The 19,313-nt window shown below is 39.2% G+C and overlaps 4 protein-coding genes and 1 non-coding gene across 8 annotated transcripts in view; 1 reads left to right on the forward strand and 4 right to left on the reverse strand.

Moving 5' to 3' along the window:
- The window catches only part of LOC131136699 (zinc finger BED domain-containing protein 4-like), a 14,781-nt gene extending 11,293 nt beyond the window's left edge, over positions 1–3,488 (reverse strand). For all 3 annotated transcript variants that reach the window (XR_009131788.1, XR_009131789.1, XM_058083870.1), the window contains exons 1-2: positions 2,284–3,488; positions 1,956–2,216 (exon numbers count right to left, since the gene is read on the reverse strand). Coding sequence is in view for 1 of the 3 variants with exons in the window: in XM_058083870.1 (XP_057939853.1) it covers positions 1,956–2,216; positions 2,284–2,433 (411 nt within the window). In the remaining 2 variants the exon portion in view is untranslated. The remainder of the gene's footprint in view (positions 1–1,955; positions 2,217–2,283) is intronic.
- A 141-nt stretch (positions 3,489–3,629) lies between these two features.
- LOC131136721 (coiled-coil domain-containing protein 115-like) lies at positions 3,630–5,449 on the reverse strand. The gene is made up of 5 exons (XM_058083911.1): positions 5,249–5,449; positions 4,699–4,802; positions 4,497–4,606; positions 4,147–4,338; positions 3,630–4,013 (listed from the first exon to the last, which is right to left on the reverse strand). The coding sequence occupies exons 1-5, from the start codon at positions 5,360–5,362 to the stop codon at positions 3,895–3,897; spliced, it is 639 nt and encodes a 212-aa protein (XP_057939894.1). The 5' UTR covers positions 5,363–5,449; the 3' UTR covers positions 3,630–3,894.
- A 546-nt stretch (positions 5,450–5,995) lies between these two features.
- trnae-uuc (transfer RNA glutamic acid (anticodon UUC)) lies at positions 5,996–6,067 on the reverse strand. The gene has a single exon. It is a non-coding gene; the product is annotated as a tRNA-Glu (tRNA).
- Positions 6,068–6,555: 488 nt separating this feature from the next.
- LOC131136720 (3-beta-hydroxysteroid-Delta(8),Delta(7)-isomerase-like) lies at positions 6,556–10,152 on the forward strand. The gene is made up of 5 exons (XM_058083910.1): positions 6,556–6,661; positions 6,780–7,074; positions 8,250–8,286; positions 8,367–8,497; positions 8,578–10,152. Exons 2-5 carry the CDS (start codon positions 6,783–6,785, stop codon positions 8,790–8,792), a joined length of 675 nt encoding a protein of 224 aa, XP_057939893.1. The 5' UTR covers positions 6,556–6,661; positions 6,780–6,782; the 3' UTR covers positions 8,793–10,152.
- LOC131136710 (FK506-binding protein-like) lies at positions 7,906–13,664 on the reverse strand. Of its 2 annotated transcripts, none has more exons than XM_058083888.1 (4): positions 13,543–13,664; positions 12,370–12,535; positions 12,019–12,290; positions 7,906–11,040 (listed from the first exon to the last, which is right to left on the reverse strand). In XM_058083888.1, exons 2-4 carry the CDS (start codon positions 12,503–12,505, stop codon positions 10,396–10,398), a joined length of 1,053 nt encoding a protein of 350 aa, XP_057939871.1. In that variant the 5' UTR covers positions 12,506–12,535; positions 13,543–13,664; the 3' UTR covers positions 7,906–10,395. The 2 variants fall into 2 exon arrangements, with proteins under 2 accessions (XP_057939871.1, XP_057939872.1); XM_058083889.1 differs by lacking the exon at positions 13,543–13,664 and adding an exon at positions 12,748–12,894.
- Between the last annotated feature and the right edge of the window lie 5,649 nt (positions 13,665–19,313).

The raw sequence follows: 19,313 nt of genomic DNA on the forward strand, positions 1-19,313 counted from the left end.
CTCCCCAGGGCTGCACGATGGTCGAGTGGTTAGCACGCCACACAGCCAGGAGACCTGAGTTCAATTCCATTCTCGGCCATCTCTGTGTGGAGTTTGCATGTTCTCCCCGTGCATGCGTGGGTTTTCTCCGGGTACTCCGGTTTCCTCCCACATTCCAAAAACATGCTAGGTTAATTGGCGAATGAGTGTGAATGGTTGTTTGACCTGTGATTGGCTGATTATTTATATTACTATATTATAATATTTTTATATTATTGAAATAATTCAGCAAAATATTGCATGGCAAGTTTACTCCCCAGGGCTGCACGATGGTCGAGTGGTTAGCACGCCACACAGCCAGGAGACCCGAGTTCAATTCCATTCTCGGCTATGTCTGTGTGGAGTTTTCATGTTCTTCCCGTGAATGTGTGGGTTTTCTACGGGTACTCCGGTTTCCTCCCACATTCCAAAAACATGCTAGGTTAATTGGCGAATGAGTGTGAATGGTTGTTGGCCCTGTGATTGGCTGATTATTTATATTATTATATTGTAATATTTTTATATTATTAAAATAATTCAGCAAAATATTGCATGGCAAGTTCCTCCGTGGATACACGATGGACGAGTGGTTAGCGCGCACGCCACACAGCCAGGAGACCCGAGTTCAATTCCATTCTCGGCCATCTCTGTGTGGCGTTTGCATGTTTTCCCCGTGAATGTGTGGGAACTCCGGTTTCCTCCCACATTCCAAAAACATGCTAGGTTAATTGGCGAATGAGTGTGAATGGTTGTTTGCCCTGTGATTGGCTCATTATTCATATTACTATATGATAATATTTTTATATTATTAAAATAATTCAGCAAAAATATTGCATGGCAAGTTGCACGATGGTCGAGTAGTTTGCGCGCACGCCACACAGCCAGACGACCCGAGTTCAATTCCATTCTCGGCCATCTCTGTGTGGAATTTGCATGTTTTCCCCGTGAATGCGTGGGTTTTCTCCGGGTACTCCGGTTTCCTCCCACATTCCAAAAACATGCTAGGTTAATTGGCGAATTAGTGTGAATGGTTGTTTGCCCTGTGATTGGCTGATTATTTATATTATTATATTGTAAGATTTTTATATTATTAAAATAATTCAGCAAAATATTGCATGGCAAGTTTACTCCCCAGGGCTGCACGATGGTCGAGTGGTTAGCACGCCACACAGCCAGGAGACCCGAGTTCAATTCCATTCTCGGCCATCTCTGTGTGGAATTTGCATGTTTTCCCCATGAATGCGTGGGTTTTCTACGGGTACTCCGGTTTCCTCCGACATTCCAAAAACATGCTAGGTTAATTAGCGACTCCAAATTGTCCATAGGTATGAATGTGAGTGTGAATGGTTGTTTGTCTATATGTGCCCTGTGATTGGCTGACAGTCCGCCTTGAATTATTTGTCTAATTTTAAGTGTCATTCTATCAGCTATATGTTTTTTTATTTCCCTTTTTTCAGGAGTTCTTTAATAACCACACCACATCAAACTATGATTTTTTTTTTTACTTAAATAAGACAGCTGGGATAGGCTCCAGCAACCCCTGTGCGACCCTTGTGAGGAAAAGCGGTAGAAAATGAATGAATTAATGAATAGTTAGCAAATAGTCTGTTCTCTGGAAATAAGTCAAAACACAACAAAAAGCCTTAATACTTTTGGGTATATAGTGAATATAATATACCATAGGTTCATTCCCGCCCAATGAACTCTGCAAAAAAGCAAAAAATCTGTACAATTTGCTAGATAGCAACTTTTGTTGTAGTTTCATAACTAGCCACGAATTATTTTTGCACCTTAGTGTTGTGGTTAGTGCAATATTACAGTGTAAAACATTAAAATATTGAACTATTTTTTAAGTTGAATTACAGCCATGTTTAGTCTTAAAGGGCCATACACATCCTATCCAGGTCTAGCACATGTGATGATGGATCATAACACACCTGACGTGGGTCATGCTTGTCGAACCTGCTCACTCCTCCTCCTCCTGCGACTCCTACTACTCCTACTACTGCTGCTGCTCCTCCATCCACGGCTGCCATCCCTCCGGTTGCACCTCTTCCTGCCATCCCCGCACCCATGGTGTGGGTGTAGCGGGCGTTCCCTCCATTGGTTGTCAGAGTGTTCATGGAACCCGAGGAGTAACCTTCTCTTTTCATGTCTTTCCTTTTCACAAAGTCATCATACATGGCTTGATGCTTGCGCTGAGAGATAGAAAGGTTATGGTTAGTGTGATATTCTAAACAATTATCATCATTATTTGGGAATTACCTTGAGATGCGTTACGAAGTTGGAGGTGACGCTGCGCTTCGCTTGGATTCTGGTCCCACACGCTTTGCAGTTGGACTCGATTTTGCCATTTTCGCCCTCAAAGACAATATTAAAGTAATCCAAAATAGACACCTTCGAAGCAGACGCCATGGGCACCGGATCCCGGATCAACGTCGACTGCGATGATGATGGTGTTGATGACGGTGATGGTGATGAGATAGCGAGCCCTCCTCGCCGCCTCTCATGGAAGCAAACTGGGATGTTTACTTCGCGGTCCTCCCCCCCCCCGGGTATACAACCACAAAAGGCTGCTTGGTGCTGGATGCCACAAATGGACGTCAATGGATGATTCCCGACGGGCTTTGTGTGTCGCTTAAACGCCGAACACGGATGTCGGCTAACATCGGGAAGACGAGCGGCGGGTCGGACCGAGGAGGATGGCTGTATTGTGTGCTCTTGTGTGTGTGTGTGTGTGTGTGTCAGTCAGGCTGGATTATGATCGGACCAGGAAGTACACACAAGGGACTGGAGTTTCATTTCCGGTTTGGACACGACCCAGCGATGTCTGCTATCATTCCTCGGGATGTTAATACATCCGGTTAGCAACAATGTACATCTTATGATCGCTAATACGATTTAGATTTATCAGACGCGATTGTATTGTAGCCGAAATAGCTAGGTTAGCTAATAATTATTCTAAATAAGAGCCGGGTAGATTTCCGAATCAGATTTGATTCATACAAGTTTATTTATTATCAGTTAGCTTCAATAGAATAGCATTATTAAAGTGAACCTATTTTTCACTTTTTCCACTTTTCTGACCCACAAATGTAATTTAGAATGTTGTATTCTCATGTTAAACGACGCCAAAGTTTTAGATAATGAGGTTTACGAAGTTTAGAATGGCTCAAAACACTCCGGTTTCAAAAGGCGTGGTAAAACTGCCCATTTGTGATGTCACAAAGGGGCGGGCTTCCTTATATGGGCGCTGCTCCTCTGTTTACTTGCTAGCAATGGCTCGTACAGGAGTTCCTGATTCCCTACCAGCAAAAGAAACGCATGTACAGGGGAAAACATCCAGACTGAGGGTCCCAGCGGTCCCCATTATTAACTAGTAGTTTGTACATTATTTATCATTTAAATTTGTAACATTAACAACAATCAAATTAAAACCACAAAATCAAAACAGACCCACCAGATCGATCCTGGTTATAAGGTTGCTGTTTAATGTGCACAGAATATGCACATAAGTACTCAGTAACATCATCAAACCTTACCTTTATGTATTCCCACATAGTATCAGCATTTGAGAATAAATATTAATAGGAAAAAAAACTGTAAAAAAATACAGTACAGTAGTTTATATGTGCAGCATTGGTGAAGGTTAGCACATGCACAATGGTGTGTTCAGGACCGTTAAACAAAGTGGGACAGGTCGTTGCTCACAACTTTGGGATTGCTAACTGTATATTATTTTTTAAATAAAATAATGACTCATATTTCCAAGATTGTATCAAATTTGACGTTCAGTAGTTCTTTAGGATTTTTGTGTGTGTGTTTTTGTTTAGTTAGCACCCGTATCCTTAAAAATACAGCTGTTAGCATCCATTGTTATGTGGTGTTTTCCAACGGGAATGCTGAAACCTTCTCCGGAATGTGGTCCTTCAACTCCTGTCTGGTGTTTAAAATTGCGACTTGAAGATTTGCAATCTCAGCAGTCAGCTCTATTACTATAAAAAAAAGGAGAAACAATAAAATTGTTTAATTAATAATAAGTAACCATGCAAAAAAATATGCGATGTGATTTCTGCTACAATATAAATTCTAATAAGACAACCGCTATTCAGAAATCGAACACGGCACCTTGGTTGAATGATGACTGGGCTTGCTTCAGGGATTGTGGCACCAAAATTCCAAACCATTTAAGCGGATTTTGTTGAAGATTCTGTTTACTTTTTGGAGCTGGAGTGTCTTCACACTTTTTATTACCCTTTAATTCTTCAACTGACTCTGTTTCACTGCTATCTTTTTTTGTTTTTATTCTTCTTCTGATGCCTGTAAGAAATAAAGAAGTCAGTGCTAATACGAATAGTTAAGTACTGTGGTAGATGTGTGTCTGATCCCTTTGCAATGGTATCATTAACTGCTCAAGTTCTTTATTTCAGGCACTCTTTCTTAGTTAGGATGACTTTTTTTCCATAACACATACCCACCTTCGTCTTGTGGACCAACGTCTTCAATAGATTTCTCATTCTTGCACTCAGTATGATAATTCGGTGACTCTCTTACGGTGCAGAACTCAATATTGTCATTGTTGAGTGATCTGTGTACAAAGAATTTCACATCATTACCAATACCAACGTCAACGTTAAAGTAATCCATGGAATTAACAGTGAATCGGGTCAAATGACTCACTTTACATGGACACAAACCAGCGACTCCATCTCACTTGCATACTGAAGAGCTGACACTTGTTTGTTTCCCATGGAATACCGTGCCTTGGAAATGGAAAACCATCCCTGCGGAGAAAGGTGATAGAAACACAACATCAGTAATTCCTATAGTTTCACAGTCCTGAGCTAGTTCAGAAAACTGACCTGTTACGGTTAGGGTACTGATTTCATGCCTAACGCTGATGTTAGCGCATGCGCACAAATCGGCAAGGTACATATTTTTTATAGGGGTTTATATTTTATATTTTATAACTCTCTCAATGTGAGTAGCTAATGTACAGTAACCACATATTTTTTATTTGCACCCCTACGACAAATTGTTTACCCAACTATGCGAAACTTGTGGCTACGTAAACGCAAAATGGACACATAATGAATTGTAATACTATTTCATTCATTTATAATACATTTACACGGCATATGAATGAATTTTGCTTACGAAGACATTACGGAAATTGTACATATTTACAAAATAAAACAACGTATTCAGACTATAGCTATAGATAGCGTACCTGCTCGATGAGTGTATTCAATCGAGCTCGTTTTTCTTCCAGTAATTCCAGCTGGTCCATTAAAGTCAGCAGTTTTTCATCCAGCAACAGAGAACATTCATCTTCTCCAGACATGTCTTCTTTTTTAATGTTCTCAAAGGCGATAATGTCCTCGGAGAGATGACTGATTATCGCAGTGTTAAGAACTTCCGCAAAGGGTCATGTGATGTTATATCACGTGCCCCAGTGGTTCTTCTTCGTCTTTTTCATTTCCGGGAAACTAGACGACTAGACAGCGTATTGCTGCCCCCTATAGGTCTTAGCCCAGGTCAGCACCTCAAGTTCCGGTTGCAGCTCATTTGTCATGATGAAAAATAAAAAGGAAATTATAACACAAAATTAACATGAATGTTTCTCCATTGAACTGTATTATAAATACATTAAATGTATTTTCACCCCGAGGGCATGCAAATGTTTTCGTTAATAAAATAGACATTTAAACGGACTAACAAGTATTTGAAACAATTTAAATGGATTATGTTACAAAGTAAATTATTTTTCTTGTTGTCATCTTAATGAGCAACTTGTAAAAACCCATTAAAACGTATTAACATAAAAATAATCCGAAATAAGTTTTTTAGGTTTTACTAGATTTGACGGTGCAATTAACGGTCACATATATACTTGTTTTGGTAGGAACTGCAAGCAAGTCGCCTTAGTAGAATGGTAATTTAACAAAATTAACAATCACAGTTGAAAAACAAGTAGTTCCCATACCGGGAGTCGAACCCGGGCCGCCTGGGTGAAAACCAGGAATCCTAACCGCTAGACCATATGGGACCTGTGGTGCTACGCAACTCGCTAAAATTATATAATATATAAATTATATAACGTGAGAATGCACCTGTCATTCTAAGGGCATTCATTGTGAACTGGAGATAAATCGCCTTCACTTTAGTTATATTACTGTCGCGATTGAAGGCAGATGTCATTCTGTAAGGACGTCAGGATAAACACGAGACCACGTGACACAACCAGGAAGTATGAGGAAGGCTCACCCCAAAAACCTCTCTTGCTCACCATCATGGCGGACGTTCTGCGCCAAAACGTACTACAGTTCAGTGCCATTGTAGTTTAACTGCAGTCCAATCAATTGAGTCCTTGGTGGTGAGTTGTGCTGAAACATTAATTTTCATTGGCACGTTCTATCGTGACGTACATGTTCCGAGAGAATGAGCCAATCATCGAGACTGTACAAAATCACGTGCGGGGCGGCTGAGAAAATGGCACAGTCTGATTGGTCAAACCATGCGAGTTCCGTGTTGGAGATTTTTTCCACATGTTTATATATTACGTCTGCGGCCAGCAGTTGTTTTATAGTAGTTACAGTTTCTTTATGAGAACTTAAATTGAGGATTTTGCTGTTTTTCACTGGTAAGAAAATATGCACATTGTAATTATGCAAATCCTAATTTGCTGATGACCTCAAAAGTCAAATTTGTACTTTATGAAGTTATAATCCAGATGCAATCTCAATGTATTTTTGCTATAGGCGATGGACGCTACCTCAGCATCCAGATCTCTGCACCCCTACTGGCCCAGGGATCTTGTGATCCCTTCCTATGTGGCCAATGATCGATCCATGGCAGAGATCCTGGCGTTTCTCTTTTCTGTGTCCGGAGTCTTTCTTCTAGTGACTTGGATGATCACTGGCCGGCTGGGGGCATGGAGGCGTCTGGCTGTGTGCTGGTTTGCTGTTTGTGGTTTCATCCACAGTGTCATTGAGGGCTGGTTCTCACTCTACCATGATGTCATTCCAGGAGACCAGAGCTTTCTGTCACAATTGTGTGAGTATTGTCAGATAAAAATTAATTAAATTTAAATTAAATTTAAATTAAATTTAAATTAAATTTAAATTAAATTTAAATTAAATTTAAATTAAATTTAAATTAAATTTAAATTAAATTTAAATTAAATTTAAATTAAATTTAAAATATAAATTATTAAAATTAAAATAAAATTAAAATAAAATTAAAATAAAATTAAAATAAAATTAAAATAAAATTAAAATAAAATTAAAATAAAATTAAAATTAAATTATTTAAATAAAATTAAAAAAATAAATAATAATAATAATAATTAAACATAAATAATAAAAAAAAATTACAGATGTTTCATGAAACAAGTGACATGCACAATTTCATTTTAAATTTAATTTAAATTAAATTTAAATTAAATTTAAAATATAAATTATTAAAATTAAATTAAAATTAAAATTAAATTAAAATTAAAATTAAAATTAAATTAAAATTAAAATTAAAATTAAATTAAAATTAAAATTAAATTAAAATTAAATTAAAATTAAATTAAAATTAAAATTAAATTAAAATTAAAATTAAAATTAAAATTAAAATTAAATTAAAATTAAAATTAAAATTAAAATTAAATTATTTAAATTAAATTTAAAAAATAAATAATAATAATAATAATTAAACATAAATAATAAAAAAATTACAGATGTTTCATGAAACAAGTGACATGCACAATTTCATTTTAAATTTAATTTAAATTAAAATTAAATTAAAATTAAATTAAAATTAAATTAAAATTAAAAAAATAAATAATAATAATAATAATTAAACATAAATAATAAAAAAATTACAGATGTTTCATGAAACAAGTGACATGCACAATTTCAGGGAGGAAAATGTCATTTCCAGTACATACTATATGCGAACAAGCTTTTTTGGGGCTGCTGAAAAAAACATGTCAGGCCCATGAGCATAATGGGAAAAAATAATTTAACCGAACATATGGCAGCACTTTCTTAAAATATGGTTTAAAAAAATGTTCCACAATGGCATTGCATGTTGCTTTTTCCGGCAAATTACTGACTGTAAGATAGGATTTTCTACACTGTATACAACCAAAACAAATTGGTGGTAAAAATGCGGTTCACTTGTCACTCATGCACATTCAATTTCACTACTATCATTATCTATTTCACCTCTCTCTCTCTCAGGGAAAGAGTACTCCAAAGGCGACAGTCGATATGTAATGTGAGTATATTTACACATAGTTCTAATATAGCTAGAATGATTGCCAAATTGTGTTCTAAGATTGTTTCTTTTGTGTCTAGAGGTGATAATTTCACAATTTGTATGGAGACTGTGACTGCATGGCTATGGGGACCGTTCAGCTTTTGGGCCGTGTTTGCCTTCTTAACTAACAAGCCCTACAGATACGTCTTGCAGCTCGTACTTTCACTTGGTAAGAATGGTGCAATTTGTGGTGAATTGTTTACATTATATTGCAACCACGTATTAATACGCACCGTAATCCGATTCCAGGTCAGCTGTACGGAGCGGTGCTGTATTTCTTCATAGAGCACAGAGAAGGCTACTCTCACAGCGAGCTCGGACACCCCGTCTACTTCTGGTTCTATTTTGTGTTTCTGAACTTTTTGTGGATAATTATACCGCTGGCGCTCATCGTGGACGCATGGAGACAAGTGACAGCGGCTCAGAGACATACAGATGGGATTAAAAAGCAGAAGAAACATTAGGAGGACATGTGATTAAAGGACACACTGATGCTATACAAGAGACTGGATTAATTATAATTATAAAATAATTAATTAATTATTTCACAATATAATTATATTATATAATATTAATTATAGGTTAGCGCGCAGACCTCACAGCTAGGAGACCAGGGTTCAATTCCCACCCTCGGCACATCTCTGTGTGGAGTTTGCATGTTCTCCCCGTGCATGCGTGGGTTTTCTCCGGTTTCCTCCCACATTCCAAAAACATGCTAGGTTAATTAGCGACTCCAAATTGTCCATAGGTATGAATGTGAGTGTGAATGGTTGTTTGTCTATATGTGCCATGTGATTGGACCACGCCTCTCGCCCGAATAAGACAGCTGGGATAGGCTCCAGCACCTACTGCTTTTTGTGAGGAAAAGCAGTAGAAAATGAATGAATGAATGAATGAGTTCTCCTATTTTGTGTGGAAGTGGTAACTTTTTGGCTACTTATTTTGTCTTTCCCCACCCTCGGACATTTCTGTGTGGAGTTTGTGTGTTTTTTTTTTCCGGGTACTCCGGTTTCCTCCCACATTCCAAAAACATGCTAGGTTAATTAGCCACTCCAAATTGTCCATAGGTATGAATGTGAGTGTGAATGGTTGTTTGTCTATATGTGCCATGTGATTGGACCACGCCTCTCGCCCGAATAAGACAGCTGGGATAGGCTCCAGCACCTACTGCTTTTTGTGAGGAAAAGCAGTAGAAAATGAATGAATGAATGAATGAGTTCTCCTATTTTGTGTGGAAGTGGTAACTTTTTGGCTACTTATTTTGTCTTTCCCCACCCTCGGACATTTCTGTGTGGAGTTTGTGTGTTTTTTTTTTCCGGGTACTCCGGTTTCCTCCCACATTCCACAAAAAACATGCTAGGTTAATTAGCGACTCCAAATTGTCCATAGGTATGAATGTGAGTGTGAATGGTTGTTTGTCTATATGTGCCCTGGGATTGGCTGGCCACCAGTCCAGGGTGTACCCCGCCTCTCGCCCGAAGACAGCTGGGATAGGCTCCAGCACCCCCCGCGACCCTCATGAGGAAAAAGCAGTAGAAAATGAATTAATGAATGAATATTAATTATATATTATATAATATTAATATAAATATTATATAATATATAATATTATATAAAATATAATAAAATAAATTATCTGTGTGTGGAATTTGCATGTTCTCCCTGTGCGTGAATCGGTTTTCTCTGGGTACTCCAGTTTCCTCCTACATTAAAAAAAAAACATGCTAGGTTAATTGGCGACTCCAAATTTCCCATAGGTATGAATGTGAGTGCGAATGGTTGTTTGTCTATAGCTGGGATAGGCTCCAGCAGCACAGAAATGGATGGATGGGTCAGTATCATTGTTGATTGATACCGAAATAAAAACATTTTAGTAACTACAATATGATTTGTCATTCTTGCATATTGCAATACTAGTCAAGTGCAATGTACTATTAGTAACATGCACTGTTAATATACATTTTGAGATATATAGTTTTATTGAAAAAGTATCAACCGATTTTAATTCTACTCAAAATGAAGTTTTATATCCTGTCTTCCAAATGGCCCATTTCTGCTCGATAATCGTTAGCTAAACATTTTACTTAGCCTCTTTCCAAACTCTGCGTTTGTCTGCTTCTCTTTACTCGCTATTTCTTTAAGCGCCTTCACAGCGGCAGTGGATTCTGGCTGCAGCTTCAGCAGTTCTCTGAACGCCACTCGGGCCTCCTCAAGCTCGTTCACCATCTGGCAGGCTTGTCCGAGTCGGTACCACGCTTTGGCCCCGCCTGGTTCCAGCCGCGTAGCCTTAGCAGCGCTTTCCTTGGCCCGCTCTGGCTGCTTGAGTTTGAGCTGACACAACGACAAGTTGGAGTGAAGTTCGGCTTTTAGACTTTGGAGTTGGTTAACGGTCGGAAAGCGCGTTTCGTCTTCAGTGTACGTGACTCTTTGTTCTTCTACGTCTCGCTCTTCTCTATCCACCTCGCATCCGCGGAGAGCGATGACGAGCTTGAGGGCTCGACTGTAGCTGTCCGCCGCTCCCCACACGTCTCCACTTCTGAATCTCTCCCCGCCTCTGTCCTTGTGGGACCTCACCCACTGCCATTTTTCACCAGGCGACATCTCCCAGGACTCCTTTCCTGATGTGAAAGCTCGGAGCTCCACTGTGGCACATATTTCCTCCACAGGCTGAGAGTTCGAAATATCCGCTCCTTTTAACGGAGTGAGACGTATCTGAGAAGCACAACACGATGATCAGAACGACGATGGTGCCTTCTCACGTTGTACGTGAAATGTTTTATGACAGTTAAACTTCATGACAGTTGATGATGAAAATTACTGATGCTGTTTTTCTTGTTTGAGCTAAGTCGGTAAAATGCTTAACATTGTATAAATCAGGGGTCTCAAACTCGCGGCCCGTTGGCCAAATGCGGCCCGCAAGATGCTAGTTTGAGGCCCCCCACCTTGATACCAAAGTTTAAAGCTGTGTGCACACCGGACACAATTAACATGATTTTGCCCCGCCCATACTGTTACCCTACCCTGTTACCCCGCCCTGTTTTGCTTTGGATTAGCAATGAAGCTAAAGGCTTATGACGCCGGGTACAAATAAATGCAGGAAATGATTTGGAATAAAACGGAAAAATACACGTCAAGATAAAGCATCTCATTAAAACGTGTTGTTAAAGTTACGACGCTGCTCCCAGACGGAACCGAGTACGATGCTAACTTGCTAATTGGGTCAAATTATTAAGTTTCATTAATGTTCATGTTAAAGGTTAAATAACTGTAAATACTGTACATTTGAATCTGAAAAATGTTTTTATTATTTGCCGTTTTATTATTATTTTACTTATTTATTACTGATTGATTTATTGTCTTTATTCTTAATTTTTTTATTTATTTTTTTTAATCTTATTTTGTATAGAAAAATAAAAATTAAGATATTTGAGAACAGTGGAATGTTTTATCAGATATTTTTGTGTGGAAAACCGGAACCAAAGTACTGAAAAACATGTATAACCTGATGTGGCCCGGCTTCACCCAGAACCTAGCTCCGGTGGCCCCCAGGTAAATTGAGTTTGAGACCCCTGGTATACATGAATGTACGATGTTCGATCCCGACTTCCTTTGCCATGATGTGCCAAACATTGGTCGCTTGGTGATTACAGTGCAGCATAGGAATGTTTTTTTTTTTTCCAATATCCGTACCTCACATGTCTCCCCAGCGCTCATCCCCTCCAAACAGGATTCTGTGACATCACAATGACCCTCCCCGAGTCGTAGTGTGGTCCAGTCACCCAGTGGGACCTGCAGCACAGAGTCCCGACACCTTGGACACTTTGCTCCTGGAGCATCAAGTCGGTGTCCTTGGCTGGTCTCAGATCGTTTTCCAAATGTTCCTGCATCATCCATGTTGGTTTTGAGGTTCACGCGGACGTGGCACACGGAACCCAATCTTGGTTTGTCGCCAGATGACAACACTAGAAGAGACACCAACACAAAAGGTGAAAAAGGAGCGTAACAGGAAGAAATCAAACCGCAAGAATATCATATGGGTACCTTCTCCGTTATTAGAATAAATGTGTTGACTTCCAGAATGGGTTAGCTTCTTCTGGACCGTCCAGAGGCCTCTGGGACACACCGTCACCCAAGAGGTGGTCTCACCGTCATCATGATCACCATTAACTGAATCCATATCTTCAGTGAGGAGAGGCCGGCACAGACTCTAAAGAAGGAAAGTCATAGAAAAAGTAGCATGGATATAACATAAACATTGTATATATTAGTCATAATTTTTAATATAAAAGACTTCCTTTTTTGTTGCTTGTTCAATGCTAACTAAGTGTAGCAAGTCTGGAGACAGTATTGGAACGAAAGTATTGGCTTTATCCGCGGTAAATTAAATAGAATTAATCAACAAATTTGAAAAAAATGTACCTCGTTAAAAAGTGTTGAGTGCCTGTGTTTGAATCCGTGGTCTGCATCCTACGAGTCCAGTAGCCCACCCGGTCTACGAAGGCTAGACTTTAACCAGCGTTGTGAATTCAGACGGTCTAGCTTTCCTCACACTTCCTGGTTGTGTCACGTGGTCTTGTGTTTACCCGTGACGTCATGACAAAATGTCTGCGACAGTAACAGTTATTCGTTTTTTAAATTAGGTTTTACAAAAGAAAGAAGAAATGTTATCATTCTAAGGATTTATCTCCAGCTCACAGCTAAATCTGATATATTAAGCAGTAGTAATATTAATAACTCCTTTATTTGGTTATTACATTTTGGCTACGAAGATCCGCTGTGGCGACTCCGTAATCAGGAAAAAGCCGAAAGAAACAAACAAACTTTAATTTTACAACACTTATCAGCAGTACCACATATGTTTTTAAGTTTTACAGCCATAAAGGTCGACAGAATTTGCGAATAAAACATGTACGTGATGTACACATAACATTCATTCATCAATACTCTCAGCTTTGATTCTCTCCGCTTTTCACAGCAATGTTGACTTTAAAAAAAAGCTTGAAGGAAGAATTTGGGATATGATGAGCCACGAAGGATAATTTCAATGCAGGCTTCTTCCCAATGGAGAAGAAGGACACATTTGTCGGCACATTTGGACTTTCTTAATTCCGACAGCCTTCGCGCAGCAAATTGACGTCACGAAGCCTACAAATACGCACTTTTAGGATGCAGAACCCGGATTTAGAAACAATCTATAATTAAGGAATATCTTACCTCATCCAACGGACGAATTGGTTAGCTAATTAGTTAGCTAGCTAGCTAGCCTACCAACCATATACATCTGATCTTCTTCTGTTGTTGTTACTTCTCCCTCGCTGGTTTTCACGGTGACTGTTATACTGTAAAATACTGCCATCTAGAGGTTGGGGATTCGACTGCAGTTCCGCTTGGACAAATCATAAGTGTACCGCTATTTTTTATCCAGCAGATGGCGACAAACACCAGAATGAGTGGGAAATTGTACACTTTAGGGAAAAGGTGGACCAGAGAATGAAACAGAGAAAAGTTGCAATTAAATTTCTTAATTAAGTTTCAAAGCCCACACAACCAAAACAAATTAAACACATGTGTTCCACACCTTAGATGAAGAACATTATAGTAGTAGTGTCTGTTTTAGGTACCTGGACAAATTAAATCAATATTTGGATACCAAATACAAGACAACACAGAACTGAAATCAGTTTACAGAGTATCCATAGCGACACACACACTACCCTTGTGTGTGCGTGTTTGTGTGTGTGTGAGTGTTTATTGACCTTTGACCGGGACCACTCATGTTTAAGGCCTGTGTGTTAATCTGTGCTGTCAGTATGAGTTAGGCCTTTATCTTCTGAGCACTGGAAACTATTAGGTCTATCAGACATCTCAGGTGTGTTTGTGTTTGTGTGTGTTTGTGTGTTTGTACATGTGGCACGTACAAACAATCAATCAATCAATTTTGGTACGGCAAAGTCATTCACATGCTTGCTATTTTATAAGCCAATAAATCAAGCGATGATAATATACTTCCTTAATAAAAAAAAAAAACAAATTCAGACTAGGCTAGTTTGTTCATGAAAGCATCACTTAGCTCGTCTGTAATCAGTCTATCGCACTTTCTAACGCACACACACACACACACACACACACATGGTGCAAACACTGGCCAAGCCGAGACGCACTCATAAACAGATTGTCCTACGCTACATGGTGTTTATGCATCAGTGAACGCCACTGGTTGTGTGTGTGTGTGTGTGTGTGTGTGTGTGTTGTACACCTTAACCATTTAGTCCCTGAGAAACAGACAACAGACTGCCAGTTGCTTCCAAATAAAGTATAAAGTAAAGTATAAATATTACATATCAGTATTAAAAATGCCATGAATTACACTGTTTTTTTTTCTTAAACTGTGAACCCTATGGTTTACTAATTCATGGCTCTTCACAACTACAACTAATTGTCTAAATCAGGGGTCTCAAACTCGGGTCTGGGTCTACAAGCATTATTTACTGACAAACTATGTTTTTTTTTCTTTATTTTTATCTCCAAATTTGAATTTGATTTGAACAGTAACAGTATAACAATATCGAACTAAACTAAACTCATCACACAGCAACTTAACACTCAAAAGATACATCTGAGAAATATACAAACATGTACAAATACAAATTTGAAAATTGAAAAAAAAAAAAAAAACAGCACGATAACATTTTTGCCATTATGCATTGCATCTGAGGAACACATTCATTGGGGCGTTGCATTGACGTCAGCCTCCCTCTGGGATTCGGGCTCCCCTGGCTCCCTCTGATGGGCAAAGACAGCATTGCGGCACCATCTTTTCTATGCTAGTTGTCCTCAAAATGTCAGACAAAATGCATTTTTTAAAATGTAAACTCAAATTGGTACATTGGTTTACTAATTTATGGCTAATCTCTTCACAACTACAACTAATTGTCTAAATCAGGGGTCTCAAACTCAATTTACTTGGGGGCCACTGGAGCTCAGGTCTGGGTCTACAAGCATTATTTACTGACAAACTATGTTTTTTTTTCTTCATTTTTATCTCCAAATTTGAATTTGATTCAAACAGTAACAGTATAACAATATCGAACTAAACTAAACTCATCACACAGCAACTTAACACTCAAAAGGTACATCTGAGAAATATACAAACATGTACAAATACAAAACATTTTTGCCATTATGCATTGCATCTGAGGAACACATTCATTGGGGCGTTGCATTGACGTCAGCCTCCCTCTGGGATTCGGACTCCCCTGGCTCCCTCTGATGGACAAAGACAGCATTGCGGCACCATCTTTTCTATGCTAGTTGTCCTCAAAATGTCAGACAAAATGCATTTTTTAAAATGTAAACTCAAATTGGTACATTGGTTTACTAATTTATGGCTAATCTCTTCACAACTACAACTAATTGTCTAAATCAGGGGTCTCAAACTCAATTTACTTGGGGTCCACTGGAGCTCGGGTCTGGGTCTACAAGCGTTATTTACTGACAAACTATGTTTTTTTTTCTTCATTTTTATCTCCAAATTTGAATTGGATTTGAAGAGTAACAGTATAACAATATCGAACTAAACTAAACTCATCACACAGCAACTTAACACTCAAAAGGTACATCTGAGAAATATACAAACATGTACAAATACAAAACATTTTTGCCATTATGCATTGCATCTGAGGAACACATTCATTGGGGCGTTGCATTGACGTCAGCCTCCCTCTGGGATTCGGACTCCCCTGGCTCCCTCTGATGGACAAAGACAGCATTGCGGCACCATCTTTTCTATGCTAGTTGTCCTCAAAATGTCAGACAAAATGCATTTTTTAAAATGTAAACTCAAATTGGTACATTGGTTTACTAATTTATGGCTAATCTCTTCACAACTACAACTAATTGTCTAAATCAGGGGTCTCAAACTCAATTTACTTGGGGTCCACTGGAGCTCGGGTCTGGGTCTACAAGCATTATTTACTGACAAACTATGTTTTTTTTTTCTTCAATTTTATCTCCAAATTTGAATTGGATTTGAACAGTAACAGTATAACAATATCAAACTAAACTAAACTCATCACACAGCAACTTAACACTCAAAAGATACATCTGAGAAATATACAAACATGTACAAATACAAAACATTTTTGCCATTATGCATTGCATCTGAGGAACACATTCATTGGGGTGTTGCAATGACATCAGCCTCCCTCTGGGATTCGGACTCCCCTGGCTCCCTCTGATGGGCAAATGGACAGCAATGGACAGCATTGCGGCACCATCTTTTCTATGCTAGTTGTCCTCAAAATGTCAGACAAAATGCATTTTTTAAAATGTAAACTCAAATTGGTACATGTTTGTATATTTATTGGGTATACCCTTTGAGTGTTAAATTGCTGTGTGATGAGTTTTGTGTTCTATTATATTATATCTATTATATTGCGTAATGAATTCAAATGGGTAGACAGGCTTGTTGTGAGTTTTATCATCGCTCATGATTGGTTCCTGACCATATAAATTGGCTTGATTTGCTTTTTCTTTGGATCACACACATCATTAGTGGACAGACTTAATGAAGAGAGTTAATATGTCTGTGCCCACCAGCAACACAGGGCATCTTGCATGAAGTCACAGTAAATTAGTTTTATTTGGTCCTTAACGCCATTATGTTGTTTCTCTGGGGGCCACTTAAGCAGTCGGACCCGCACAGCCTGAGTAAGAATCCATTGAGGGGAGGAGATGGCGATCAGTGCCACCGGGCAGATCAGGGGACAGTTTTTATCGTAGCACACGCAGTAATGGGGTCTTCCTGTGAGACGGCAGGACTTGGTACTTTAGACACGGCTTTCATGTGTTCTTTCTTTTCCGGTGCCTTGCTCGTTGTGTAATCACACAGTGGGCCATTAGGTCGTCCACACGCATGCAAGCTAACGCACATCTGGATACGCTTCTCCTCAAACACTCACACCTAATACTGATGGGTCGTTTGCAACGATCTGGCTCTTCCGACTCTTGTAGTGTTGACATCGAGCAGAAGGAAACAGAAGCTTTGTGTTCCTGAATGCCAATTTTTGCTAAAGATGAGCAAAAACTGTAATCTGGATGCTGCTTTGTGTAAAATTCTGTTAATTTGTTTACTTTTTGGAAATTAATAAGCCTCTGCGGAACCTTTTAGGGGCCAGAAAACACAGAAAAAACACCAAAACACAGTTAGCATAAATCAGCTAACAACAGACTCACCTATTTAGACTATAAAACCCTAAAAAAAAAAAGTCCAAAAATGTCTACATTCGTAAAGCGAACCTATTTTGCACATTTTTGGCACTTTGGATTGAGTTCCAGACTCCTATAGAGCAGCTACACACAATAACGATCACAGAAAGCTTTCTAGATCTTCCAGATTCTGCACCTCTGTAGTAAATAGTCTGTTTAATTTACTCTGTGAAGATCCCAGTGAGGGTTATTTGGTTAATACTTATTTCATACATTTATTTCCTGACTTTTTCCTGACTTCACTGATTTAGTGCGTTTGATTTGATGTTGTTCCTAGCATAGTTTTACACAATAGGTAATAAATACCATAATAACCGTAATAAAATGCCATGGTCATCACATTGACAGCTCGTAAGTAGAGAACAGAAATGTCCGAGGGTGGGGAAAGACAAAATAAGTAGCCAAAAAGTTACCACTTCCACACAAAATAGGAGAACTCATTCATTCATTCATTTTCTACTGCTTTTCCTCACAAAAAGCAGTAGGTGCTGGAGCCTATCCCAGCTGTCTTATTCGGGCGAGTGGCGTGGTCCACCCCGGACTGGTGGCCAGCCAATCACAGGGCACATATAGACAAACAACCATTCACACTCACATTCATACCTATGGACAATTTGGAGTTGCTAATTAGCCTAGCATGTTTTTTGTGGAATGTGGGAGGAAACCGGAGTACCCGGAAAAAAAAAACACACATGCACGGGGAGAACATGCAAACTCCACACAGAAATGTCCGAGGGTGGGGAAAGACAAAATAAGTAGCCAAAAAGTTACCACTTCCACACAAAATAGGAGAACTCATTCATTCATTTTTCATTCAGTTTCTACTGCTTTTTGTGAGGAAAAAGCAGTAGGTGCTGGAGCCTATCCCAGCTGTCTTATTCGGGCGAGAGGCGTGGTCCACCCCGGACTGGTGGCCAGCCAATCACAGGGCACATATAGACAAACAACCATTCACACTCACATTCATACCTATGGACAATTTGGAGTTGCTAATTAACCTAGCATGTTTTTTGTGGAATGTGGGAGGAAACCGGAGTACCCGGAAAAAAAACCACACAAACTCCACACAGAGATGGCCGAAGGTGGGGAAAGACAAAATAAGTATCCAAGAAGTTACCACTTCCACACAAAATAGGAGGAGAACTCATTCATTCATTCATTTTCTACTGCTTTTCCTCACAAGGGTCGCCGGGGTGCTGGAGCCTATCCCAGCTTTTTTCGGGGCGAGAGGCGGGATACACCCCCGGACTGGTGGCCAGCCAATCACAGGGCACATATAGACAAACAACCATTCACACTCACATTCATAACTATGGACAATTTGGAGTCGCGAATTAACCTAGCATGTTTTTTGTGGAATGTGGGAGGAAACCGGAGTACCCGGAAAAAAAAACACACATGCACGGGGAAAACATGCAAACTCCACACAGAAATGTCCGAGGGTGGGGAAAGACAAAATAAGTAGCCAAAAAGTTACCACTTCCACACAACTCATTCATTCATTCATTTTCTACTAGGTGCTGGAGCCTATCCCAGCTGTCTTATTCGGGCGAGAGGCGTGGTCCACCCCGGACTGGTGGCCAGCCAATCACAGGGCACATATAGACAAACAACCATTCACACTCACATTCATAACTATGGACAATTTGGAGTTGCTAATTAACCTAGCATGTTTTTTGTGGAATGTGGGAGGAAACCGGAGTACCCGGAAAAAAAAA

The sequence above is a fragment of the Doryrhamphus excisus genome, chromosome 10 (genome assembly GCF_030265055.1).
Source record: "Doryrhamphus excisus isolate RoL2022-K1 chromosome 10, RoL_Dexc_1.0, whole genome shotgun sequence".
In the NCBI taxonomy this organism is placed as follows: Eukaryota; Metazoa; Chordata; class Actinopteri; order Syngnathiformes; family Syngnathidae; genus Doryrhamphus; species Doryrhamphus excisus.

Coding starts and splice junctions, on each gene's coding strand:
- LOC131136721 (XM_058083911.1), bottom strand. CDS start 5,362: ATGTCTGGAGAAGATGAATGTTCTCTGTTGCTGGATGAAAAACTGCTG. Junction 4,803..5,248: donor TGAATACACTCATCGAGCAG/GTACGCTATCTA, acceptor CTTTCTCCGCAG/GGATGGTTTTCCATTTCCAA. Junction 4,607..4,698: donor CTGGTTTGTGTCCATGTAAA/GTGAGTCATTTG, acceptor CTTTGTACACAG/ATCACTCAACAATGACAATA.
- LOC131136720 (XM_058083910.1), top strand. CDS start 6,783: ATGGACGCTACCTCAGCATCCAGATCTCTGCACCCCTACTGGCCCAGG. Junction 7,075..8,249: donor GAGCTTTCTGTCACAATTGT/GTGAGTATTGTC, acceptor TCTCTCTCTCAG/GGAAAGAGTACTCCAAAGGC. Junction 8,498..8,577: donor GCAGCTCGTACTTTCACTTG/GTAAGAATGGTG, acceptor ATCCGATTCCAG/GTCAGCTGTACGGAGCGGTG.
- LOC131136710 (XM_058083888.1), bottom strand. CDS start 12,505: ATGGATTCAGTTAATGGTGATCATGATGACGGTGAGACCACCTCTTGG. Junction 12,291..12,369: donor TTATTCTAATAACGGAGAAG/GTACCCATATGA, acceptor TGTCTCTTCTAG/TGTTGTCATCTGGCGACAAA. Junction 11,041..12,018: donor GCGCTGGGGAGACATGTGAG/GTACGGATATTG, acceptor TGTGCTTCTCAG/ATACGTCTCACTCCGTTAAA.